This window comes from Actinia tenebrosa, unplaced genomic scaffold (assembly GCF_029948245.1).
Source record: "Actinia tenebrosa isolate PJP-AT-01 unplaced genomic scaffold, QUT_ActTen_1.0 PGA_scaffold6__47_contigs__length_16458017, whole genome shotgun sequence".
In the NCBI taxonomy this organism is placed as follows: Eukaryota; Metazoa; Cnidaria; class Anthozoa; order Actiniaria; family Actiniidae; genus Actinia; species Actinia tenebrosa.
In genome coordinates, this window is record NW_028292583.1 from 6,383,006 (window position 1) to 6,410,506 (window position 27,501).

The 27,501-nt window shown below is 38.7% G+C and overlaps 2 protein-coding genes and 1 long non-coding RNA gene across 4 annotated transcripts; 2 read left to right on the forward strand and 1 right to left on the reverse strand.

Moving 5' to 3' along the window:
* Positions 1-4,345: 4,345 nt before the first annotated feature.
* On the forward strand, positions 4,346-12,547 carry LOC116288474 (ELMO domain-containing protein 2). 2 transcript variants are annotated; one of them, XM_031695270.2, is made up of 9 exons: positions 4,346-4,415; positions 6,807-6,972; positions 7,597-7,625; positions 7,852-7,949; positions 8,391-8,520; positions 8,688-8,821; positions 9,468-9,536; positions 10,212-10,345; positions 10,906-12,547. In XM_031695270.2, the coding sequence occupies exons 2-9, from the start codon at positions 6,822-6,824 to the stop codon at positions 11,109-11,111; spliced, it is 951 nt and encodes a 316-aa protein (XP_031551130.2). In that variant the 5' UTR covers positions 4,346-4,415; positions 6,807-6,821; the 3' UTR covers positions 11,112-12,547. The 2 variants fall into 2 exon arrangements, with proteins under 2 accessions (XP_031551130.2, XP_031551129.2); XM_031695269.2 differs by lacking the exon at positions 4,346-4,415 and adding an exon at positions 4,724-5,082.
* Positions 9,980-27,186, reverse strand: LOC148905936 (uncharacterized). The gene is made up of 4 exons (XR_016121509.1): positions 26,946-27,186; positions 25,369-26,531; positions 10,258-24,969; positions 9,980-10,085 (listed from the first exon to the last, which is right to left on the reverse strand). It is a non-coding gene; the product is annotated as an uncharacterized LOC148905936 (long non-coding RNA).
* LOC116288473 (protein transport protein Sec61 subunit alpha) lies at positions 12,938-18,142 on the forward strand. The gene is made up of 15 exons (XM_031695268.2): positions 12,938-13,053; positions 13,163-13,230; positions 13,469-13,534; positions 13,752-13,830; positions 14,334-14,389; positions 14,476-14,551; positions 15,000-15,109; positions 15,292-15,362; positions 15,560-15,642; positions 16,296-16,456; positions 16,619-16,723; positions 17,015-17,296; positions 17,425-17,501; positions 17,615-17,685; positions 17,838-18,142. The coding sequence occupies exons 1-15, from the start codon at positions 13,047-13,049 to the stop codon at positions 17,951-17,953; spliced, it is 1,428 nt and encodes a 475-aa protein (XP_031551128.1). The 5' UTR covers positions 12,938-13,046; the 3' UTR covers positions 17,954-18,142.
* Positions 27,187-27,501: the final 315 nt, after the last annotated feature.

Consider the following 27,501-nt stretch of genomic DNA (forward strand, 5'->3'; position numbering starts at 1 on the left):
AAACACCTGTTGCGTAAAAAGATGTTCATTAAGCGAGACAACACTAGTTAAGTTACTGGTATGTTATCTCTGGCGGGGAAAAAACTGATTTATTTTTTATTGTAAGCGATTGTCAGCTTTCCTTTAGGTCAATCAGTTGCCCATGTCCGCGACAGGCGTAATCGTCAGTGTCGCGCGCCGCGGTAGCGCCGAGCGTGTATAGTATCTGTTTCGGCATCATTCAGAATGAAACCACAGTTTACCACCCTCATAATTTATCGGTACAGTCTAGGACACAATCGGATTTTTGGTTGCACCTAAAATAAAAAATTATTACTCTGATTGTTGTATTGATAAGTCTATTTTCATAATCTTTAAACTGATGACTTCTCTTTTCGTGTTTCGCTTATACACCCCGAACAGTTTTAGAATATTCTACCTTTCTACCTTGAGTCGAATAGACTTCGGGATAAAACTATTATCCTTTAGCAATTACCATTTATAAACAGATGGGCTGTATTCGATTGTAATTGAACTATTCAAAGTGCAGTATAATATGAGGATTTAATATCAAGTTTTCGGTTACAAAAGAATTGCTGCAATAAAGCCGAGCTTGGCTAGTAAACTGATACCTTGAAATTTCTTTTATCATAAGCGCACGTATTATGTATTCTTTCAAAACGAAACAGAAACTGAACAACAGACGTCGGTCGGGCCAAGGAAATAATGACACTTTCATATCTTTCATGTAGGAAGCTTTTAAGGTCACAAAGTCATGACGACAACGACAAAACAAAAGTAAAAATCCAATTTTGCTTTGGCTGTGTAGCAGAGCTTAATTCCAATGTTTTGGTAAATATAATTAACGGCCTAATTCAATAATGCCTAATAATAACATGCCCGACCCCTAGAGTCTGTAGGGTTGCCGGTCGTGAACTGATCATCCGGAAATCAATTTAAACTCTTTGTATGTAGGACTTCCCTAGGACGGAAAAAAACAGCTCAAGCTGACAACTTTCTTTTTAACACTTTCATTTCTGACCTTGCTATATTTGATTATTTGCCGATTTTATGAGCGCGCCTTTCAATATTCTAAAAGATATGACAGCATGATCAGCGCTTAATTTGGTGACTCCATGGCCATGCTCTCCTAACCACAGATTCACTGCAGGGAATGGAATTTGAAAAATGGCAGTATCTAGGGGAGAGTGGAGAATGGAAGGGAATTCACCTCCCCATGCCACGTATCTTCATTTCATTAATATCTGGCATATTTTTAACATAGATAACTGTATCCAACGAAAACAATTTTTCAGTAATTTAATTTGCATGGATCGTGCACCAATTCATAAGCTAGCTTCAAGCCCCTCAAGCGGAAAGGAATTTGAAGTTAAGTCGTGACTTTTAGTTGTTTGTGGTTGCGAGCCCACAGTAGTACGGTCCTTGACCACAACTGACAAAAATCATGTAATTTCCGTCTGTTGACCCGTGTTTCTTCCTGGTCCCCAGACCGGCGCAGCTTTACTGACTTCATAATGAGTCACATCCCTGGGCTAGCACCGAATACAGAATTTGACGGTGTGTGTGGGGTTATATAGTACTGAACTGGCAATTGGCCTCAAATTAGTAGTTAACTGACAAATAACCTAAAATTAGCGGCTAACTGATATTTCATTAATTTAGTTCATATTATGGTCGGTGGTCTCATAAGATTATTACTCCAGTTAATTACTGACAGTTGTCCTAAAATGTAGTTTTTCATTAGTTTTTAGCTAGTTATCTCTTGTAAAATGTACAATCGGGTACCCCCATGCACACCCATGGAACTGACCGCTACTCTTTGGATCAAGTATGCATCTTAATGCATGGGTGGTGTCCCGCGGGTACATGTTACTAGGACCACGAATGACTGGGGTGTTGGGCATTTGCAACCGGGAGGTGGGACGAAGTGTGTTTGGAGGTACTAGTAGGGGAGAGGGTCGTGACATCATCTGGAGAAATTTGAACAGCTAAAGCTGCGATAAAGACGGAACTAAAGTTTTTTCACTAACAGGCTCCAGCATTAATCGAATATCCGCTTGAGATCAGCCTAAGCTTGTATAATAAAGCCTCTTCGGCCGTCTGAAGAATTGATGATGGTCACCGATCCGAACTGATTGCCTATTATCCGGTGACTACCAGTCATGAGGTATTGATGTCATGATGTTAATGATGATGATGATGATGATGATGATACATGATGATGATGATGATACATGATAATGATGATGATGCCTGATGATGATGATGATGTCGATCATGATAATATGATGGATGATAGGATGGTGACGTTAATGTCAAATATTCTTAAAATGCAGAACAATGCTCGCTGATATACTCGCTCCGATCAGTATCGTATACCATGATAATCCCATATGAATTTTGTCCACTCTAATTTTGATACACTTGCCGACTCCTGTTATAGCTAGTGTTTACTAAGATTCTAGCGGCGATACGCGATTCAATAAAAATTGCGTATCTTTTCATTGAGCCTGCTGGACCAGATAAAATCATACCAAAAGCTTCGAGGATACAGGAAATGATTTGATCGCGTATATCGTCATGGACCAAGATAATTATTATTTGAACAAGCTGACAATAAAACCTTTGTTGTGCCCAAACGGAAATGAGTTGGTCGCACGCTTTGGGCCAGTTGAGAACTAAATTGGTTTATAAAGGAGAAAAGATAATTATGAAGCTTTCGTGAATTGCTTTTGTTCAAGTTAATTAGATTTTTGTTTTATAGTTCCGCAGTTTTCTTAATTGGGTGATTTTGATGAACACTTTATTTAATCGACGTCATAGACGACCGAGGAGAAAAAGAATGACGTGTAGACTAGATTAAAATTAATATAAATTGACTTTAATCAGAACGTCTTCATCAAGATTTTTCTAATGATATCGTTGCTCGGTATAAATAAAGAGCAGGTGTTTCCACTAAGTATATCTATAAGTCATATGTATATTTTTCTTGTTTTAATTAATCAATAATATAGTTTCGTACAAAACCTGTCAGATTTTCATGCTTTTAGGTATCGCTTCTTTCTACTTTATACACGATCACTATTTGTTTGTCAGCCGTTTATTTTTGTCTTTATCTGTTTTAACAAGAACAAGCACCATTACTGGGCGCATCAAGACCAGTCAATAACGAACACCCAGAAAGTCAAGCAAGAAATTTCCTGCTGCTTGATAACGGGCAATTGCAACTCATGTTTCAATATACCTTAGGTCGTACAAAGACCGCGGTTCAATTTTCCTTTCTCTTCCCTCCCCCAAGGATATACAAGTCTGTCCCCGCCGCCGGGTAATTTTTAGCATGGTCCTTTCGAGAAAGCATGCAGAGAATGGAGACCTGAGAAGAGCTGGTTGAAAAATTAAATGCGTTTAGTGACTGATTGGTTTACAGTATTGCAGTAGGGTTGAGCCCTAGAGGAGAAGATCCCGCGGGTTCTCGCCATGGCTGGACGTCCAAGAGGCTCGGCCAAGCACAAAACTCAAAAGAAGAATAACGACGACTGGGTAGCGGCGCTTAGGGGAGTGGGAGGGAAAGGGGACTGCCCCCCTCCCCCTCCCCCTCCCCATCTCCAAAGCGCCGCTACGCAGGCAGGAAAGAACTCGACATACGCACGCGAAGCATTGACCATTTCTTAATTTTAAGATATAGCTATTTCAAAAAAGGTTGGTAAAGGTTTTGTTGCATGTTGCATGTTGCATGCTGAACGTTGCATGTTGCACCATGCTTGAATTAGAGGTTTTTCATGTGACGTCGTGGCAGCCATGCTTGAGGGCAAAACAAAAGAAAATTTCTCCTTTGGGAAATCCTCTTTCTCATGCAAAATGTATTGCAATGCTCCTGTCCACAAGCATGGCTGCCGTGAAAAACATTTATGTTACATTCATGTTGTAAATGATGTCAGCACAGAAACGCCGGAGCAACGTGCGGACAAAGTTTTGGGAAATTGCATATAGTTGTGACCTTTTGCTGGTTGCGCCGCAAACATTCACATAACCCATAGTGCATTTTGGGCTTGGCATGCAGCATGCAATATGTAATAAAGCCTAAAAATAAAACGCATACACCTTAGTGTTGGCAGGAAAATGGTACATTGCTTCCTTTATAACCAAAACCTCGCTACACACTCCTTGGCAAAGGGAGAAGACCATCAAATTTCTTTTCCTTTTACTGGAGAAGGAAAGCCTATAGCTTCTTCCCTAGCAGAAAAATAATCCGCCTTTAAAATCTTTCTTTAAAAAAAGTTTCAGGAACACTACATTTGAAAGAATAACTCAAGAATCTAAGATACAACCAGACAGATTTGGGTTACCTGTTGTTTTTTAACTCCAGCGGTCTTTCCTTTTAGTTTAGGAAATATCGGACAGGAAAAATTTCCAAGGTACGTAAGATTTGTATTCGTTTTCCTCCCCTAGGGTTCTTTTACGTCCTAGAAAACTGTATTACATCAGGAGTGACTCTTATCTAGACCGCTAAATCCAGATATTGTTTCCTGAACGTAAAAGGAAGGGTAAAAATATCCCAATTCTGGATAAGGAGGCGGCCATATTTTCTCATGGTGTCATGTATCGAGTGCAAATATCTCTGAAAACTTTTCATATTTTGCCCTTCGAGTCGTTTTACAGTACGTGTTATGGAATACGTTCTTAATAACAAATTTTCTTTGTTCTACCTTCACTTTTCCGTTGGTTTGAATGATGTTTTGTCTTGTTTTCCTTCATTACATTCGAATGTAATTCATGGCTCCCCACATCTTCATTGACAGCGTGACTTGTTCACATGATATATGCGCTATTTCCGAGTGTTTGGGCGTGATTTCCTGGTTAACCCAACTCTTACTCCTCTTACTGTAGTTACAAAAGAATCTGCGAATTAGTAGTTTAATCGAATTAATCGTCGTTAAGGTATTTGCGCTTCAGATGTTTTCATCCAAATTGTACAAAAACACACTGTAAAGGGAATAGTGTGCTGTGTCTCTTATACTAGTGTCTAACTTTACCCTTGAAAAGTTTAAATTTTAAGGGTACGCTTTCAATATTCAGATGGCGGTAAGTTTTTGTACTGTATTTTATTTAGATAATATGATAAATTTAATCTAAGCGTTGTCGTAAAAGAGTCTATCAAAGAGTCTATCAAAGAGTTGATCATGAGGTCTGCATATGTCTGACTTTCATTGCAATCTTTTTTTAAGTTTTTGAAATTTTATATATTTTCAATTTTTTGTAAAACATCTGAGCTCTTATTGGTCAAAATTGTACTACTTTTTAATTATAAGATATTATAAAATGTTTCCCTGCTGGCAGAGATTGTACCTTTTCTTTCTCACTTATAAACTTACATGTGTATGTTAATAGCAATTATATTTAGTGAGGGTGACTTCTGATAGTTGCCAACTTAGCACTGATAAACTTGTGTGGCCCTCTATATTTTAATGCCTCTAAGTGAAATAGGACTGCCATTTTACTTTGTTTATCTGAGCCACAGAAAATGTCTCACCATTTGCAAAATAAGAATTAGGGCAGTAACTTCTACTGGGAAGTTTTTCAGACTATGTTGGTTGAGCCACAGAGGGTTTAATACTCAACCTCCTGCTCAACTGACTGGTGCCCAAGAAGCTGAGCCAAATGGGAGTTGGTGTATCTATTAATTACTGGGAGGCTTGATCTATCTATATACAGTGGTCTTTACGATGTCCTGAGTCAAAGGCTGATTTACTGCAATCTCATAAACATGCAAACTCTGTGTCTACCAGCTGCCACTGAAATTTGGTTTTTCGCTGCTGTCGATCAAACATAATCAATCGGTACCTTTTATATTTTTGACTGGCGGCAGGGAAAAACCAAATTTCAGCTTGTAACTTGGAGACAAAGAGATCACTTGTTTATAGTAATATTCAAAAACTAAATGATGGAAAAAGATGCTTTTATGATGTTTTTCAGTGTTTTGTTTTTATCTCATGCAGGGATAATTAAAGTATTCAAAAAACTATACATCTTGACTTATTATTAGAATGTCAAGTGCATCTAAATTTGTACTAATTTATTGTCAAGCAGACTCTGCAAGCAGTATGAAACACATCCTCTTGAGTAGCATTTTCTTTCTTTTTTTTCTTGTAACAAAATTAAAACTACACTAGCTAATATATATCAAAACAGCAACACAGGGCTATCTACATCATGTACATGTTTTTCTTTCATGTTTGTATGCACAATAATTGGTCTGTCTGTCCAGGCCACATGCAAAAAAAAAATGGCATGCCAGTAGATGAAATGACATAACATTGGGATGGTAAAATTAGAATGATTGATTGAAAAAGTCCTTTCATTAATCAACACTCATTATTTACTTCTATTATTGTAATCACATTCTTGACACACCTAGCTTTTAACTTTTGAAATCAAGCTATTTTTATCAAGCCTCACCCAAGTTTTAGATGTTATCTAATTAATATCACATTCTTTTAGTTTTTGATGCTCTAGTAGTGGAGAAGCTCTTTCCATTGATGTATTAATGCTTGTCTAAGGACATTGACTTTTTACCACGTTTCTATTTTCCATAAGAAATTCTGACACAAAACAGGAATTTATAAAAAATGGTACTGTATTATCAAAATTAACTGAATTGCTTAACAAACCTTAACTCAGTTCAAGTAGCAAATTAACCCTAAAGAAGGAGAAAATTAAGAAATATTCAAATTCTATTCATGGATTTTTTTATTTTGGAAATATACTGGTTCTTAATGGTTGAATGATGGATCTTTTTTGTTTTACAGGATTCTCTAGATCAGATGATAATGGTAGAGATTTGGACCTACCTTTCATTCTTCTTCTGGTATAGAAGAATATCAAAATGGCTTCTGCATTATGCCACTGGCTGTTGTGAGTTGCAAAGAATATGCAACAAAACCCAACATGGTGCGGCAAGAACTAAATCAATAGGTAAGACATGCTTTCATTTTACTTCTAAACTTCATTACTGTGTAAAACTTCATAGCAAGTTTAATTAGTATTATTTAGTATTATGGCTTAGTATGATTACTAATGACTGGACAAGAAATGCTCAAAAAAGAGAGACAATTAAATGCTTTTTAAATACATGTATATTCTTGGTGTGCGCGCACATATGCGTGTTACATGCATCATAGATGACATGTTGGTTGACAATAACAAAGCCTGCCTTTAGCTTTTCAGGTTAAATCAACCAACATGGTTATTGTTATTTATATTGGCCAAGAACAAATGTGCAGCTGTTTCGAAGATTTAACAAAAATTTATTATCATGTTATTGGATACATACCTAACTTTTGGAAAAATCTAAAAATATCATTTAAAAATCAAAATGGAATTTGCTATTTTCCATAAATTATGACTACATAAATCCTATTGACAGGGCTAATTTTTCCTATATCTATCCTGAAGGCCAAGCACAATAGGTCTCTTTATGTTGATTCAAAAATAACAAGCTCAAGAAATAACAAGTTTATTCTAAAAGAACAAAGAGAGAAGATTGTGTTATTTTCTGCAAATCTTAGAGGTCTAAATTCTTATTTAATATTTTTTCAGAGGAATCCTTGAGAAGTTCCAGGACTAAGGTAATAAAGAAATATGATGATCCTTTTAAGTGATTAAATTATTATTTAAATCAATCTTCATTGCATTGTTTCAAAAAATATCCATAGTATATAGGCTAAGCAAAGACTGAGATTGATTTTAAAACTCCAGGAGGGGATGTTTTCTGGAGCTATACTCACTTCAACATGAGCACCTCCAAGAAAGAAATTAAAAAGGTTAATTGCCATCTGTTTCTTTGAAATTCAGGCCCTTAGCGAGCTTCCTGATAAGTTAAATGTGAAAATTGAGGAGGCTGTCATGTTGGTTATGACAAAGAAAAAAATTGATGTTGGTCAGGAAAAAATGTAAGTGAGCTAAAAGAATGTCTTAATATATAAATTTGGAATTTTGTCTTACAGTGGAACCACTATAACTGGGGCCACTTAGACAGCAAGAACCAAACAAATTGTAGAATAAAAACAATACATTCCAACTTTGGGTAGTGGAGCTAGTCAGCATATCTTTCAACATGTCTTTTTATTCCCATGAGAAAATGAGGGTGGCTATCTAGTTGTTTACATGTAACATCAGAATTGAATTACAATTCTCATGCAGTCTAGGTTGCTAATTACTGTAGCTCCACTACCCAAAGTTGGAATGCATTGTTTTTTATTCTACATTTTAATTGGTTCTCTAATCTAACTGAACTAAGTGGCCCCAGTTACAGTAGTTGTACTGTAACCATGCTAAGTCATCTCATTACAATTGAATAAAGTAAAATTGAAGAAGTCATTTTTTCCTTACAGGTTTTATGATGCAATGCGTGTGTGCTTGAATCAAATATGTGGATACACAGAGTTGTTTAAAATTGTAGAGGAGAATAGGCAAGTGAAGTACTCCTCAGATAATGAAAGTCACGAGAAGAAACTCATGGAGGTAAGTAGATCAAAAACTGATCCCATGTACACTCCGCATGTGTTAGTGTGTGACATGTGTGTGACAAGTAACTTGAGTAGAGAGATGAGTCTCAAGTTTCAGATATATGTTGTAAGCCTGATTTCTATTATAAACTATAATGTATTATCTGTTATGGATATTTTTAGCTTTGGAGTAACATGATGCCAAACACAAAACTAGAGGAGCGAATAACAAAACAGTGGGGTGAGATTGGATTCCAAGGCAAAGACCCAATGACTGACTTCAGAGGAATGGGAATACTTGGACTAGACAATTTATTGTGAGTTTAGTATATAAACTGTTTTTGTTTTGTTTTGTATTTAGATCTTATTAACCAAGCGGAAGGTCTGTATGGGATAATCTTGACTGAGGTCTGTACCTGACCGAGGTCAAGATTATCCCGTACAGACTGACCAAGCTCGGTTGATAAGAGTTTTATTATATGACCACTTTTCATTGAAAAGGACAAAATGTTTTCGCCGTAAGATTAATATGAGATCGGACCGGTTAATACCAGAGAATCTAGTCCAGTCCGCGATGCGCTCTATCCAATCAGATTGCTCAATTTGCTAGTGTCCAGGCTCTAAGATTCATGGTCATATAATAAAGTTAGGTATAATATAAGTAGGATATTAGTAGATTGCTCAAGCAGGTATCTGTTAGGTGTCAGTAGATTGATGGTACGATTGGAAAATTAAACAAGACTTATCCCTGTAGGTTGAAGTTTGATTGGAATTCTATGGAGTCATTAAATTTGCAGGAAGGGATCCCTGTACAGATTGATGATAGAATACATTATGGGAATAGCTGAATCACTGAAAGACATAAAAATAAACCATTAGTCATTCCTGTTAAATGGGAAAAAAATTAGTTGTGTGTTGACCAAATTGGAGCTAGGATCACTAATGGTTTCTTTTATCATTCAGATACTTTGCATCAAAACATACACCTGCTGCAAGAAAAGTCCTCTCAAGTTCACACCATCCACATTATGGGTTAGTGTTCTATGATATATTTACCAGTCTATATAACAGTGCAACTACTATAACCGGGACCACTTACACAGCTAACCAATCAAAATGTAGACTGAAAACAATGCATTCCAACTTTGAATAGCTGAGCCAATCAGAAGAAGTCTAGACTGCACAAGAATAATAATTTGACCTTTCTGTTACATGTAATTTATTGTATTCATTCTACAATTTGATTGGTTCTTGGTGTCTCGGTGGCCCTGGTAATAGTAGTCACACTGTAATAATATGCATCTGCCAGGCATGAATAGAAGAATCAAGTACACTAATGAACAAAGTTGGTAATTGAATAAAACCAATAAATTAAAACAAAGAAGAATATTTGCAATTGTTTTACATGTCACTTGTGTTCTTTGTTTTATTTATCCTTCCTTGATATTTTTATTCAATTGCCAACTTTGTTCTACTGGTAGTGGATTGCCTGCCTTTTATAACATTATTGCAGGAGATTCCAGACATATGCACCAGGCAAGAATATTTATATTTGATTTGACGAATCTGATTGGCCAAAGGCTGCAAAACAAAAACAGATCTATAAACTAATATGTAAGCAATTATTATTGCATTACTGCAAGACTATGGTTTTATACTTATGTTTTAATACTAACGAATGCATATTTGTTGAATTGTTTCCTCTAGATACTCTTACGCTATAGTTGGCATCAATATTACAGGAATGGCTTACCGGCTTCTGAAGACTGGAGCACTGAGGACTCATTTTTACAACTGCAAACAGGGAAAACCAACAATGGATGACTTTAATGAAGTTTTTTGTAAGCAAGAACCAAATTTGTAATGGAGGCTTTGCACCATCACGTGATAGCAGCCATGTTAGATGGCAGGAAAAGTAGAATCATTTTACATGAGAAGGAATTTAATTCCGAGATCAAAGGGATTTTATTTTTCTGCCATCTAACCCCAAGCCGGCCAAGCTGTATTATGGATGCAGACTTGTCATGGTGCAAAGGCCTGTGTAGTCTCCTGAGCTCAACAAAAATGATGCATTCTGATCTAGTTTGGGTACAACAACACCATAAAGGCAAATGATGAACAAAACGTGTTTGTTCTAAAGCTAGAATAGAATAGACTTTTATCACACAGCAGCCATGCCATTTATTCCTACAAACATAAGAGCCTTTGTTTCTGCCAATTCAAACATCCTGAAACACTTGAATGTGAGGCTAGCTAGAAAAATATATTGTTCCAGCCAATATTGGCTGCAATGTAAGAAAAGTCTGTGCACTACTTCCACTGTTCTTCTTTCATTCCATTGTTTTCTTCTCGATACAAAATTATACTGCATACTCATATAAAATCATTTTGATTCTTTCAGGTTATTTGCTCTTTGAATTTAACTCCTTCTGGTTCAATGAAAAACCAGAAAGTGTCATGGAGTTCAACAGAATCAGAGACAAGTTTGAAGAAAAAGTTACAAAGATGTTGAGTGCTGATATCAATATACAGCTAACATTGAAATACAGGGATATTAGTGATTTAGCTTCTCTGTCATCTGTCACTTCACTTGATACACATTTTTGATGTTCCGTAAGTTCCCTTTTCATGGTTCCTTCCGTAGCATAAACAGACCCAGTCATTCTTCAGAAAGGATGGAAAAGAAGACAAATAATAATATTAGACACTAGCTAGTGAGCCACACTTATACAACTTTGGGATATCCCAATAAAAAAAGGCAATTTTTGATATTTTGGCTGTTTTGAAATCATGGATCAATTTGTCTCATCATTTTCATATCATTTCACATCACAGCATTATCTGAATTTATATGCTTTTATGGTAATTGAATGTAAATAAGAATCATTATAAAGATTAATAAATGGGAAATTGCATAATAGTCCCTTCCACAGTTCCCTGCTGCATCTTGAAAGGTAGCCAAGCCTTTGCATTCAGAAGTCTCTATCATTGGCAGCTCACTGTTCTTCTCGCTTTAATGCACGGCTACCTTTCAAGATGGCACAGGGATCGGTGAAGGGGATTATTGGCGGCATGACTCCTAAATGACTTCCAGATCAAACTTGCACATGGACATGCCTAGTTTTCTGCAAGGATTGATATGTTCAGATCAAAGTGGAAGCCATTTAGACATCATGCTACCATTTACCCTGGTTTGGCTTTCCTGGATTCAGTTCCATTCTAATGCCTTTGACACATCTGATCATTTAGATACAGCCTAGACTGAATCACTGCCACTCGGGGTATATAAAAATTTTCTAATACATTACAATATAAAATATATTTATTGTCAATTTAAAAATATATTTAATACTAAGCAGTTTTCTAAGCAAAATATGCTTAGCATAAAGCAACAAGGGCATAATTTTTATTGAATATAATTTATAAGATGTATGAAGTCTGTACCCATATTTAACATGGCTCCTAATACTTTGTTGTAATTGTCATGCTTATTTTTACTTTTATTGGAGACTTGTAGAAACCAATATAGAAAAACCCATACTAGTATCTAGAAAAATACCTTCCAAAATCCACTGGAATTCACCCTATAAGCCCAGCTTTTTTGAGTTTGAAAAACATAATGCTTTGTGGTCGAGCTTTAGTAAAAACAACACTATCTAAGGCATGGTGAACAAAAGATGTTTGTACTCAAGGTATACCATAATGCACCATGTTTTCTATCTGAGAAAAGGTCTATTTTGCTGTTTTTCATTCATTTCAATTTGCAGGCAACTGTGGTAGTTATGTATGCAGCCTGACTTAAACTTCTGTCCCAGTAACCAGAGGTAAAACCAGGCTGCACACAACCTATGTGTTACTTAGACCATACCTAAATATTATTCTATCTTGTCATTAAAACTTATTGTTTATGTACTGTACATAGGTTGAAATACCCAAAAGATGCTTGAAATTAGTACTTGAGAATTTCTTATTGTGAACCATTTGTAAGCTGTATCTAAGCTAATGCTAAGCACCTGAGCCATTAAAATAACATTGCAATTTCACATTGTTAGATGCAGTAATAATACCTTGGGAGGATCAAAGGGGTGCTCTTTAAATTTGATAATTGTTTTCTAAGGAGGGGAGGCTGGTAGAAAGTTTAACTTGCAATATGCTTATATTTAAGTTTTTTTATTGGGAGGGTGTAAACATTTTCCACAACATTTTTAGAATGAGGCTTTTTTTCCCATTTTCTTACTCTTCGTTGACCCAAGCTTTGTGATCAATTAGGTTGTTTCCCATTGAAACGTATCTACAATTCATTGACCAGTTTCTTGCAAGGACTTACTTAACCTTAGTGGGCTCCCTGTGGTCCTACCTACCCCACCCCCGACACTCTATTTGATCACGCGATAACGAGGTATGGCATGACGTCAGACCCTGCGCACTGGTTTCGAAAAGTCCTTTTCGTTCTGCTGTGGCCATTGTCTAGCAGGAGAACCAACTGGTTCACTAGAAAAATAGTCCCGTATCCAGAGATATCTGGCGTAATCTTCCTCCAAAATGGGTAGTAAGTATCTTTAATTATTCTCGTAACTGCCTGTTCCTTCTTTTTCGACCAAACACGTCTCTATCTATTCGAAATCGTAATCTAATTTGTTCCATTTTTACGCTTGCAGTAAAATTTCTCGAAGTCCTACGGCCATTCATTTCCGTTTTACCTGAAGTATCTAAACCAGAAAGAAAGGTAAGTCCACATTTTAGAAGCCCCACAATGCTAGTTTAACCTTAGTCTTCTCAATATTTAGTATTATTCATCGTCATTACTGTATTCTATATTTACGCTCTTCGTAAAGTGAACAAAACCTGATCCCCAATAGTGGTTACGTGTCCTTTAGCGTGTGGCCCCAACAAAAGTAGACGCTATATTGTAAACCGTCTTTTCTTACTTATGAACTCAATACAACTTCAATTTATTTCAACAGATCCAGTTTAGAGAAAAAGTACTATGGACGGCAATCACACTTTTTATTTTCCTGGTTTGTTGTCAGGTAAGGAAAAGGCTACAAAACGTTTTCTTTGTGTGATTCTGTGATTTTTATAGGGGAAAATTTTGGTATCAGCTTTGTAAACTGTTTTGGACTTCCTAAAGTGTTTTTTTTTTGTATATCTGATCTTTTAGATATTACTTAAAGGTGCCGTAGATGTTACTCTGAGGCCATAAATTCACGATTAGTTAACAGTTATTGAATATTTTAATTTTTTTAGATTCCTCTATTTGGAATCATGTCTTCAGATTCGGCAGATCCTTTCTACTGGATGAGAGTCATCCTTGCTTCTAATCGAGGTAAGAATTCGTAATAACTCTAGTAATTAATAACTTTTAAAAATATTACTGCACTATACTTCAATCCAAGAAAATTTAATAATTTTGTTAAAATATATATATTAGTATTCATTTCATTTTAGATTTTTTTAAATACAAAATTAGTCCCTTTGTGAAACATCTATGACTGGTAAAGAAGTCAATAAACAAATAAGATTTTAAAAATTAGAATTGAAATAAAAATGGGATTTGTAGTGGGAGTACCGAGTCTTTTGCTTTCTTTTATCATTCAACACTAAAATTGTAACACCAAAGTTACTCAAGATGAATATGAAAAATATAAAAAAGGGTTTTGGGCTTTGAGATTTCCCCCTTCTTTTTCTTTTCCATCAATTGATAATACTTGTAATTTTCAAATTGTTCATTGAATAAGGGTCACAGTTTTCTTAATTGATTACATGACATGCAACCCTGATAGCCTAAGAGGTATGTATTCATTTATTAATTGATTTAATCTTTTTCAGGTACATTAATGGAGCTTGGTATCTCTCCAATTGTCACCTCTGGTCTTATTATGCAGGTATAGACGGTTAACATATACTTTTATAGTCTTGATTGAAGTGTAAGGTAATAAGGTTTAACTATATTTTTAACTTTTCTTTGTAGCTGTTGGCTGGTTCCAAAATCATCGAAGTAGGAGATACTCCAAAAGATAGAGCGCTTTTCAATGGAGCTCAGAAATGTATGTATTTGCAACTCCATTGCTATTGTCATTCTCTTATGAATGATTGGTATAATTATTTTTTATTTTCTTGAGAGCTAGAAGACATTACTTTTGAGAAATCTAATTATTTTCTTGTGTATGATTTAATACCTTTTGCCATCGAACATGGCCACCATCAATAGACTATCAGGGCTCGAAAATAGCGGCCTGCCAATGGCCAATGACAGGACAAATTTCATGCTTGCCAGGCGAAAATAAGGATGCACTGCCAAATGAATAATAAAATGGCATGCAAAATTTACTGGAATGACCTCCTTTTACCATGCTCCTTTACTATGGCAGGCTAAGAGTTTTCTATTTCGAGCCCTGACTATGTGAAGTCACTATCGGAAGAATGGTAAAAACCCTTACTGTTCAAGGTAAATACATGTATATAATAAAAAAAATCATTTGTTCTTGTTTTTAGTATTTGGTATGATTATTACCATTGGTCAAGCAGTAGTGTATGTGATGACTGGTATGTATGGTGATCCATCTGATCTTGGACCTGGTATCTGTCTTCTCATTATCATTCAGGTGTGTATTCTGTGCATCTCTTTGCATTATAGATTCACTAGTGAAAAACAGCTTACCACTGACAAGGCCTTCAGCTCAGATTAGTAACAACAACATAGCTGGAATTATTAAATTTACATTATGAAATAATGTGAAATGAAAACTAACACTGATTGCCATCTTTGTTCTATCTTTTATTGTAGCTTTTCTGTGCTGGTTTGATTGTTCTGTTGTTGGATGAGTTACTCCAGAAAGGATATGGCCTTGGCTCTGGGTAAGATATGTGCAATATTTGACCTAGGTTTAAATTTTTAACTTGACTCACTCTAATTTCACTTTGTAAACTTTGTTTTCTGTAATGTAAGAATTCATGTTGATAAAAATTATAAGCAACACACAGCAATACAGTGAAATTAGATCTTTTTTAGATACCTCTTGATTTTTACCAATTATTTGCTTTGATCTTTTCAGTATTTCATTATTTATTGCCACAAATATTTGTGAAACCATTGTCTGGAAAGCATTCAGTCCTGCTACAATCAACACTGGAAGAGGTGAGCATTCATGTTGTATAAAATTAGTAACTTTAGGCTTTAGAAGCATGCATTGTAAGAAAAATGTTTGCTTGCACAGGGTTTGGTAGGCATTTGAATTAGAAGGGAATACAGAATGTTATAAATATTTTAACACAAAGCAAAACCAAGTTGATAAGTCCTGCCTTTGTAATAACAACTACAAATGGTTAGATTTTCAATTGGCTTGGATGACCACATAAAAATAATAGTGATTCCGTCTTCCCACACTACCTCACCCTGCAGTGGAGGGCCATAAAACAACCACTGACAATGTAAAAAAAAGAAACCCTGGCAATGACCACCCCCTTAGTGTCTGGCCTTTAGTATTGGTTTCTTAGGGGTCAATTGTGGTGTACAGATTTAATGGGGTTGGAAAGTACTGCAATGCACCTTGAAGGGGAACCTGTTTCCTATTGTACAGCACCAGCCTGCAGGCAAAATCTCAAATAAATGTTTATTCTGACAGTTTTTTTCCAGCATTTCTGGTTTTCCTTCCTCTGAAAAACATAACAAGCCAAGCTTGAATGTGATTTTTGAATGAGCTGTGACCTGAGTTTTATCATCCCAGAGGTTGTTTTGGGGTATAGATAAGATTTGAAGATGCTAAACTATTTACTTAATTTCATCACCAGGGACTGAGTTTGAAGGTGCAGTCATTGCTTTGTTCCATCTGTTGGCAACAAGAACAGACAAAGTTAGAGGCTTAAGAGAAGCTTTCTACAGACAGAACTTGCCCAACCTTATGAATCTCATGGCTACTATCTTTGTGTTTGGTATTGTTATATACTTCCAGGTAAGATTTCCAGGATAATGAATTATACTGGCTTTAGTGTTCTGTAGAAATAATTATTTATAAGTATGATACCAATAGAAGACCTTGGGGTGATCTCTTGTGTGACTGAAATGATGATTGTCTCATCAACTTGATTTCCTTTTTCCTTTTCCAAAAATCTAGGGCTTCCGTGTTGATCTTCCCATCAAGTCTGCACGATATAGAGGACAGTACAGCTCTTACCCCATCAAGTTGTTTTACACATCAAACATTCCAATCATTCTCCAGGTAATTAAAAATCAAAATCAACTTTCTCTACCACTGTTTTTTGTTGTTACATATATGCTAATTGAGACCAAATTTGCAACAGGGAAGTTAACAGAATGGCAGTTAACTTGTCCTATGGTCAATTCACCTGTAATCCAGGTCAACTCACTAATAATCACAGTACTCTACTGGCAATATTAACCTTTTTGCAACTTTGGTCTCAATCAGCCAGAGCAGTGAAAAGAATGGCAGCATTTAACGTTCATGTCTTTGGCATCACCTTACAAAGTTTTCAATGTCTTCTGTCCCTAGAGTGCCCTGGTTTCCAACATCTATGTTATTTCTCAAATGCTGTCAGCCAAGTTTGCTGGAAACTTCATTGTCAATCTTCTGGGAACTTGGGCAGAGGCTGGAGGAGGACCAGCTCGTTCCTACCCTGTTGGTGGACTGTGTTATTACATGTCCCCACCAGAGACAGTAGGCCACATAGTAGAGGATCCAATCCATGCTCTTATCTACATCATCTTTATGCTTGGATCTTGTGCATTTTTCTCCAAGACATGGATTGATGTATCTGGATCCTCTGCAAAGGATGTAAGTATAAAATATAAGATTTCAATTTTATTTTCTGGCTGTGAGCAATAATTTTGTTTCTTCTAGGTTTGAGTTGGTACATTAATGTAGAGACATTTCATCAAAGTTCATTTACTTTTTACATCTAGGTTGCCAAGCAACTGAAGGAACAGCAGATGGTAATGCGTGGACACAGGGACAAGTCTATGGTGCATGAACTGAACAGGTAGAGAAATCTCAACCTAAAGCACAGCATCCTTAATAATAACTACAAATATTGTCTATTCTTTTGCTTTCATTCTTGCAGAATATTAAATATCTGTTTCATTGTGTTTGCAGGTACATCCCAACTGCTGCTGCTTTTGGAGGACTTTGCATTGGAGCATTGTCCGTCCTTGCTGATTTCCTTGGTAAATAATGTCACATTCATAAACACTCTTTCTACATATCCATACCTTTAGATTTAGGATCGTAAACGTACCATGTATATTAACAATGTAACATCTGTACATTAGTACTTTCACTTAATTCAAATATTAATCAGTATTTTTTCCCCTTTCAGGTGCCATTGGTTCTGGTACTGGTATCCTCCTTGCTGTCACCATTATCTATCAGTACTTCGAAATCTTTGTAAAAGAGCAAAGCGAGATGGGTGGAGTGGGAGCTCTGTTGTTTTAGTTTTCTTTATTTTATTTCTCCTTGTCAAGAGCAGATGATTCATGAATCTGTTACAATCATTTCCAATTAGAACTCACACCTCGACAAATCAAAATATGCAAAAGGGTATTTAAATTTTTTAAGAAGACAGTGTTCAACATTGATATGTCACAGTAAGACCATACTATGAATAAAGCTTTTATTTGCAAAGGACTGATAACAGTGGATTATATACACCATGTACTATTTCCCTACTATATCTGAATATCCATATAAACATCAGTGTTTTGGAGATTAAAATTTTGAATTTCTTCTCTCACCCTTTTTCATTCATTACTATCATTAAATAAAATGTTGACGGTTTGCTGACAAAAAAACTTGTCAAATGGCTTGCCATATCCTTGTTTAAGAAAATGTAACAAATGATACAATTCAGTTCTTTTATTGGATATATTGTACATTGTGTAATGTCATTACTGTAAAATTGATAGTCATCCAGGATTTTACATTATTTTAGATGCCCCTAGTTTGTGTCACATGGCCAATATATAATATAATAAAAGATAAGAAAATTTGAATAAAATTTGTCTCGATTGCTTGTTCAAGAAACCCATAAAATGTCAGTTGGTATATTGCCTTTCTAAGTGCCACCATGGAAAATAATGCCTTGACATCATGAATGATAATTCTATTATCATTGTGACTAAGGACAACTTTTATCACATGGAACCTTTTTTGTTCTCATGAGCATAAAAACTTTTGTTTAACCACGTGTAGCCTCATTCTGAAGTGCTTGAATGCAAGGCCACACAGAAATTTATTGCTCCAGTCAACATGTCTGCCAATGTGATAAAGATCCAAGGACCCCAGCAACTGTGTGTCCCTGAACCACAACTAGAAAATGCCATGTCAACTATGAGCCCCAGTGGTCTTTTCTCAATGTCCCTTTTACAGGGCTGTCAACCCCCAAGATATTCAAATCTGGAGAATTGATAGGGAAGGGACATGACGTCACAGCGCGTCAAAAAGCGCGCGGAAAGACGCCTTTCGGTTTGTAACATTTGATGTGATTGGTTTATTTCTGACCAATCAGATTATCGTTTACATTACAATGGCCTGCTTGCAAGAACAGCCATGAGGAACGTTTTGATTTTGTTTAAAATAACACAAACAACATAAGATAATTGGAATTTTATGGTTGTGAAACTCGGGTCTCACAAGAAAAAATGGTCAGCTTCGGGGATTATCCCGGAGATTTGAGACTCTAATCTGGAGACCGGGAGATACGGCCCAAAATCTGGAGACTCCCGGTTTATCCGGGAGAGTTGACAGCCCTGCTTTTAGTGCCTCTGTTCATGTAGCAAGCTGTGTCCCCAATGAGTTAGTCCCCGGCCCCCTGGCACCTCTGTCATGAACATTTCACTGACTATGGACTATGTATGTCATCCATCATTGGACAAAGAAAAATATCTTTTTCTTTGACTAGTCCAGCTAAAGGAACTGTCTAGAAATCTTTTGGCAAGGGCTTCAATTTCTTTAGAACATAGCAGACAAGTCATGCTAACAGCCTTGGACTGTTGAAATTGCTGGTTACCGCTCTCTATCCTTTATATCAATTTCATTTGATATTCAGCTATTTTTCTTTTTAACTTCTACTTCCGTTACTCTCTATCCCTTTTCATTAAATGGCTTATATTGTTTTTTCCTCTTTCCTCTTTTTCATTTTGCGCAAGAATGAAATTGGACACTGGGAACTAAAATGAAGGTAAGTACTTCATGTATGCCTGATTATAATGTCCTGGCGGTATGCTTTATGTTATCGTGCATGATGCCGCTCTCTCACTGTATCCTAGTGTATCCACTGTATCCATTGTATCTTAGTGTATCCTAGTGTATCTTAGTGTATCCACTGTATCCACTGTATCCACTGTATTCTCTGTATCCTAGTGTATCCAGTGTATCCAGTGTATCTACTGTATCCAGTGTATCCACTGTATCCACTGTATCCACTGTATCCACTGTATCCACTGTATCCACTGTATTCTCTGTATCCTAGTGTATCCAGTGTATCCTAGTGTATAGTGTATCCTAGTGTATCCAGTGTATCCTACTGTATCCTAGTGTATCCAGTGTATCTACTGTATCCAGTGTATCTAGTGTATCCGCTGAATCCAGTGTATCCTAGTGTATCCAGTGTATCCACTGTATCCTAGTGTATCCAGTGTATCCACTGTATCCTAGTGTATCCACTGTATCCACTGTATTCTCTGTATCCTAGTGTATCCAGTGTATCCTAGTGTATCCAGTGTATCCTAGTGTATCTTAGTGTATTCTCTGTATCCTAATGTATCCAGTGTATCTTAGTGTATCCACTGTATACACTGTATCCAGTGTAACCCTTAATTCCATTGCATACTGTATTCTCATAGTGCATTCACATTCCAAGTGTAATATCAGTGTATCTACTTTATCCTAGTTCATCTACTACTTCATGTAAGCTGACTTCATGAACTGGTGTGACAGAGTCAAAAGACACTATTTTGGACAGTAATTATTTAGTCATAAATCTATATTTTTAATTAGGAATGCCTCGTGTACACATAGGAATGTAATTCTTTAGTTAACTGTTTGCGTGGAAAATGCGTAAGCAAGAAATAATTTCCGTACGTAATTACATTACAGTGAGTCATGCCTAGGTTTGGCGCTTGTTTACGTAAGTTCGTGTTTGGGACATCCTGTTTGCGCCTAGGGCGTGCAACATTGCATAGGATGTGTAAGGTCTTAAGAATGCAGGTTTTTCCATAAAAGTAGGCCCAAACTAAGCTTAAATCAGTGTAGTAAAAGTTCTTGAAGACGTTGCACATATCAAGACAAGGAATTCTCTACGATGTAAAGAGATATCCTGTAATCTCGTTCCCGTTTTTTTTCATGTATTGTAAAGTTGTGTGAATTTTTCAATAAATTCTTTTGTCAAAACCACTTGCAATCTGATTCATAGCTGAGCGCCTTGCCGCCGGTTACATTTTTGGTGTCAGAAGTGGGATTGCAAGAAAGTTGACATTAGTAGTTACTGATTATTTACCAACGGGAACGAGACTGAAATCATGGCAGAAGAAGCTGTGGCTGCACTCACAGAGCAATTGGCTGCACTCAAGGCACAGCTGGATGGCATGCAGGCTGAAGGAGGACCCCCTGCCCAACCTGTTCCTGCACCAGTGGTACAAGTGACAGTGCCAAGGGAGAGGAAGCTGAGGAAGTATGCTGGTGGCAGAGACGACAAAGTGCTTGAAGACTGGATAGCGGATGCACAGAGGTCTGTGGCTGCCCAGAAGTTAACTGGTCAAGAGGCGGTGGATTTCCTGTACCATAGCTTAGAAGGAGCGGCTCGAGATGAAGTTCGACTAAGGCCTGCGGATGACTGGACAGACCCGGAGGGTTTCTTCAGGATTCTGAGAGACGTCTTCGGAGAGAAGCTCACCAAGACCCAGCTTCTCCAGAGGTTTTTCGCCAGAAAACAAGGTGACAGGGAGCCCATCCAGGACTTTGCCCATGCCCTGATGTCGATGGCGGAGCACATAACCAGAGTACACGTAGGAGCCCTGGAAAACAAGGACCAGAACCTCAGAGACACATTCGTTGAGAACTTGCGTGACAACCTGTTGCGCAGGGATCTCAAGCGCTATATCAGAGAACATCCCGAGAAGACCTTCAACGAGGTGAGGCAAGAGGCCTATCATAGCTCGGAAGACACAGATAGAGGAGCACATCGCCATGCAGCGGCCAAGGAGGTGTTGGTGGAGAGCAACCAAGTAAATGCCATCCAAGAGCTTACAGCAGGACAGAAGGCCCTGGTGGAGAGGCTCATGCAGCAACAAAAATTGCTGGATGAGCAGCAGAAGCTGCTAACCCAACTTACCATGAAGTTCGCAAGCCCATCACCACCACGAAGTCCCCCACGTGGTCCGAGGAGATGTTACAACTGCCACGAGCTTGGACATCTTCGGCCGAACTGCCCAAAGCCCCTGAAAGACAAGGCACCAGCAGCACCACAGAAGGAGTCAAACTCCAGCTCTCCACGGCAGTGAGCCACGCCGTGGAGAGGAACTGTAGTGGCTCTAACTCTCTTTTTCAGAACGAAAAGTTTGTCGGGACAAGTCCCACAGTGGTGGCGAGGATTGGCGGAGTACCTGTGAAAAGCTTAGTGGATACGGGCTCCATGGTTACCCTCATCACCGAGTCGTTCTACAGGGAAAAGCTACAGCCAACCCTTGGAGACCTACACCCTGAAACAAGATTACTGCAGCTGCGAGGAGCTAACGGTTTGGACATCCCTTACATTGGATATATCGTCGCTACAGTAGAGATCGGAGGAGTGGTGGTCCCTGGGTGCGGCATCTTCATCACGAAGGACACAGCAGCCACTACAGTAATGCAGAGGAGGGTACCTGGCCTACTGGGAACCAACGTTCTTGGGCAGGTGCCCCAATACCAACAGATCCTGCAAGATGAAGAGAAGAAGAGTAAACGTAAAACTGGGTTCGTGAAAGTAGCCGGCTCAGACAAAGTCTGGGTCCCTGCTTTCACAGAATCTGATATCTTGGTCACAGGCCCATCATGGGGCACTGATGCTGTGATCGAACCCCTTGGTGTACCAGTAGAAGGAAACCTCACCGTGGCCAGTACTCTCGTGGATACTACCAAGACGTGTTACTATGTCAGAGTTGCCAACCAGACGGCAAAGGACATATGGCTAAAGCCGAGGACGCGGATTGGAATTGTGCGAGAGGGAGAGATGGTCAAGAGAGGAGAGCAGTTGGAGTTCCTACACGAGAATAACATGGTGACAGTGTGCTGTAACCTTAGTGCTGACCCTCAGATGCCACCCCAACGGGAAGCTGTGGGCAAAGTACGTTGGCAAAGGATACAGACACCCCCTCACGGGATTACCCTGGAACATTTCCCCGGGACGGAACTTCAGAGGGAGAAAGCTCTCCAGATGTTCGAAAGAAATGAAGAGGTGTTTGCTTCATGTAAGGAGGACCTTGGCTGTACAAAGACAACATATCATCGCATCTACACAGACGATGATGTGCCTGTCACAGAGCGTTACAGAAGGATTCCTCCAAACCAATACCAGGAGGTGCAACAGCATCTACAAGACTTGCTAGAAAAAGGAGTGATATGTCCAAGTGAGAGTAACTATGCCTCCCCAATAGTGCTTGTACGAAAGAAGTCTGGAGCCTTGAGGATGTGCGTCGACTACCGGAAGCTGAACCAGAAAACCAAGCGTGATCAGTACCCCCTACCAAGGATAGAGGAATCACTGGAGGCACTGCGTGGCGCAAAGTACTTTTCCACCATAGATCTGGCATCAGCCTACAATCAAGTTGAAGTCCATCCTGATGATCAGCACAAGACTGCGTTCACAACGCCCATGGGTTTGTTTCAGTACACTCGGATGCCGTTTGGACTACAGAATGCCCCAGCGACCTTCCAAAGGTTGATGCAAGGAGTCTTCCGAGAGGACATACTTCGCACCCTGATGGTCTACCTGGACGACATCATAGTCTTCTCATCCACCATTGAAGAACATCTTGAGCGGTTGGAAACGGTATTCAGTAAGCTGAAGCATCATGGATTAAAGGTTGAACCAACCAAGTGTCAACTCTTCAGAGATCGGGTGTCCTACCTGGGGCACGTGGTCTCTGCTGACGGTGTCGAGACAGACCCTGAAAAGACAAAGACAGTTAATGAGTGGCCAGTTCCCCAGACAGTGCGCGATGTGCGATCATTCCTTGGTTTCGCGTCTTACTACAGAAGATTTGTCCCCAAGTTCGCTCAAGTGGCAGGTCCGCTGCACAAGTTAGTTGCTGAGCTCGGGAGCGGAGGAAGTAACAAGACCACCCGGAAGCAGATTGGCGTACTGTGGACAGAAGAGTGCCAAAAGAGCTTCAACAAGTTAAAGAATCTACTAACCTCAGCACCAGTGCTGGCCTACCCGGACTACACCAAGCCCTTCATCCTAGAGACGGATGCGTCCAACGAAGGATTGGGAGCCGTGCTGTCCCAAGAACAGGACGGAAGAGTCAAAGTGATCGCTTATGCCAGCCGAGGCCTGAGAGGTGGAGAGCGAAACATGGAGAACTACTCATCGAGGAAGCTGGAACTACTAGCCTTGAAGTGGGCTGTATGTGAGAAGTTCAGGGAGTACCTGCTGGGATCGAAGTTTGTCGTCTACACAGACAACAACCCGCTGACATACCTACAGTCAAAGAGTAAGCTGAAAGCTGTGGAGCAGAGGTGGGCTGCAGAATTAGCAAACTTCAACTTCACGATCAAGTACCGCCCTGGACGTCACAACCAGAATGCAGATGCTCTAAGTCGCATCAACCGAGATGAAGAACCAACCACAGTTGAAGTAAGAAGTACACTAGCCTACTCTACCAATACTACAGACCTACCAGAAGAAGTACGTCAACACTTGATGGTATCAGCAGCGTTCATAAGCAACACAGAGACAAGTGCGCTGGAGGAGCAAGCAACCTCATTCCCAACCACACCTCTCACAGAGATCCAACGACTACAGCAGGAGGACCCATGTATCAGTCGTCTCCTCCACTACCGAAACCTTGGACGTCGGCCAAGTAAAAGGCAAAGCCAACAAGAGACAAGGGATACAAGGAAGTTGCTTAGTCACTGGAACAGGATTGAGGAAAGCCATGGAGTTCTCTACCGCCGTACAGGAGTCGGACAGGGAAGTGAGCTTCGGTTACTGCTACTCCCCACATCAATGAAATCACAAGTACTGAAGGGTGCGCACGATCAATGTGGACATCAAGGACAAGACAGGACAGAACAGCTCTTGAGGAAAAGATGTTGGTGGCCCGGTATGCAAGGAGATGTGAAGCAATGGATCTCAAATTGTGAAAGATGTGTCATTGCCAAAGGATCCTACCTTCCAGTCAAGACGCCGATGGGCAGCCTACTAGCTACTAGGCCATTGGAAGTGCTAGCGATGGATTTTACCTTGCTTGAGCCTGCAACAGATGGAAGAGAAAATGTCCTCGTGTTAACAGATGTGTTCACAAAGTTTACAATTGCTGTACCTACCCGTGATCAGAAAGCTACAACCGTAGTCAAGACCCTGATTAAAGAATGGTTCCTTGTGTATGGAATCCCCCAAAGAATACACTCTGACCAAGGCAAGTCATTTGAGGCAGAACTAGTCAAGGAGTTGTGTGCAGTGTATGGAATTAAGAAGTCAAGGACAACCCCCTATCATCCTCAAGGAAATGGGCAGTGCGAAAGATTCAACCGTACACTACATGAGCTTCTAAGAACTCTACCAGCAGAAAAGAAAAGAAGGTGGCCTGAACACCTGAAAGAGTTATGTTACGCCTATAATGCTACGCCACATGCAACGACTGGATACTCACCCTTTTACCTGATGTTTGGTCGAGATGCCAAGCTACCTTTGGACATTCTACTTCCTGATGATGACAGACAAGTGACAGTAGACAACCAGCAATGGATTACCAAGCACCAGACTCGTCTACGAGAAGCTTATACCACTGTGACACAAAACTTGAAGGAAGCTGCTACCGTCAGAAAGAAGATCCATGACCAGAAGGGCAGAGCACTGGCTGAACCACTACAAGTTGGAGAGCGAGTACTCCTTCGCAACCGTAAAGTCAGAGGAAGAAACAAGATTCAAGATAAATGGGACAACCAAGTGTACAAAATCGTCGAACGAAGAGACAACAATACATATGTCGTTGAAAGAGCTGATGGACATGGAGGAGATAAAGTTGTTAGTCAAGGAGAAATGCAAGTGTGTCCAAGGCCAATGCTGGAGATACGAGGACGACACAGGCAAGCTGACAGGTCTAGACAAACATGTACTGCATCGCCAGAATCATCAGATGAAGAAGATGACATTGGAGGAATGACAATCGCCTTTCAACCAATGACAGAACCAGCTGAACCTGATGATGATGATGATAGTGATGATGCGTCTGAGGAAGAACTGGCTGCACCTGTACTCCGACGTTCCACAAGGACAACGGCAGGCCAACACAGCAACCTCTATAATCTTCCAAGATCCGCACTTCAGCACTGACGAGTCCACCTGCGTATCATTGTTCCTGAATTTGCTCGAGGACGAAGCAAACAAAAAGGAGGGGCAAGTGTGACAGAGTCAAAAGACACTATTTTGGACAGTAATTATTTAGTCATAAATCTATATTTTTAATTAGGAATGCCTCGTGTACACATAGGAATGTAATTCTTTAGTTAACTGTTTGCGTGGAAAATGCGTAAGCAAGAAATAATTTCCGTACGTAATTACATTACAGTGAGTCATGCCTAGGTTTGGCGCTTGTTTACGTAAGTTCGTGTTTGGGACATCCTGTTTGCGCCTAGGGCGTGCAACATTGCATAGGATGTGTAAGGTCTTAAGAATGCAGGTTTTTCCATAAAAGTAGGCCCAAACTAAGCTTAAATCAGTGTAGTAAAAGTTCTTGAAGACGTTGCACATATCAAGACAAGGAATTCTCTACGATGTAAAGGTATGAATCTTTGAAGCCTTTTACACTTATACCTAGGATAGATTTAGGACAAATCTATGTTAATATCGTTAACTAGTCATTATATTTTATAGCTTAGATTATCTATATATTTGTTAAGCATTCGTTTCATGTTTTTGTAATTCTAGTCGCATTAGCGCGTAATTTAGTACAAAGTTATTCACGCAGTAGTAATTTAGTAATCACGCTGAGTGTATCTTGTCTTTTAAACTCTTTAAAACGTTTACTATAGGATCGCTACCGCCTTACTCGCTTGTTTAACCTTTTTACTACGATAAATAGCCTTAACTGCGGGATAAAAGACCTTTTCTTTCCAACCTTTAATTTGTTCGCTACTTAAACTCTACACTCAAGGTCATTGTCGCGACCGCGTGTTCAGTAAACCGTGTAATTCTTAGTTGGTCATAAACAAAGGTTAAAATACTTACCTAAAGCCATAGTTAACCTCTAGTCAATTTTTCCTATTGCTTTTTCCATTGGTTTAGTTCATTTTAAACGGTTTACCGACTTGTACATTAAACTTTGCAACCTAGTAATTTTCACTCGCGTATTGTAAACACTGCTAATCAGTATGCAATATTCAAATTACCTGTGACGTAATTTACGTATTTCCGTTTCTATTTATATCCAGCAAAACTGTATTTTATTCATAACTTTTTAGCTATTTAGATAAGCTATAAATTTATTTTATCTCATTGTAAATATTTTTCTTGTTTTCATTAGAGATATCCTGTAATCTCGTTCCCGTTTTTTTTCATGTATTGTAAAGTTGTGTGAATTTTTCAATAAATTCTTTTGTCAAAACCACTTGCAATCTGATTCATAGCTGAGCGCCTTGCCGCCGGCTACACATATATCGAGGAGTGTGATGAGCGTCATATCTTTTAGGGGTTAAAATTGCAAGTTCTCCCTTGTAGGGGTTAGAATGGAAAGCTGCAGGTTTTAATCATTTGTGGTATCTTTTACAGTATGCAACTGATGGTT

Bases quoted from the DNA above. Each gene is read 5' to 3' on its own strand.
- LOC116288473 (XM_031695268.2), top strand. The intron at 14,552-14,999 runs GTATGTATTTGC...TCTTGTTTTTAG, and splicing joins TTTCAATGGAGCTCAGAAAT to TATTTGGTATGATTATTACC. The intron at 17,297-17,424 runs GTAAGTATAAAA...TTTTACATCTAG, and splicing joins CTGGATCCTCTGCAAAGGAT to GTTGCCAAGCAACTGAAGGA.
- LOC116288474 (XM_031695269.2), top strand. The intron at 7,626-7,851 runs GTAATAAAGAAA...TTTGAAATTCAG, and splicing joins TGAGAAGTTCCAGGACTAAG to GCCCTTAGCGAGCTTCCTGA. The intron at 8,822-9,467 runs GTGAGTTTAGTA...TTTATCATTCAG, and splicing joins CTTGGACTAGACAATTTATT to ATACTTTGCATCAAAACATA.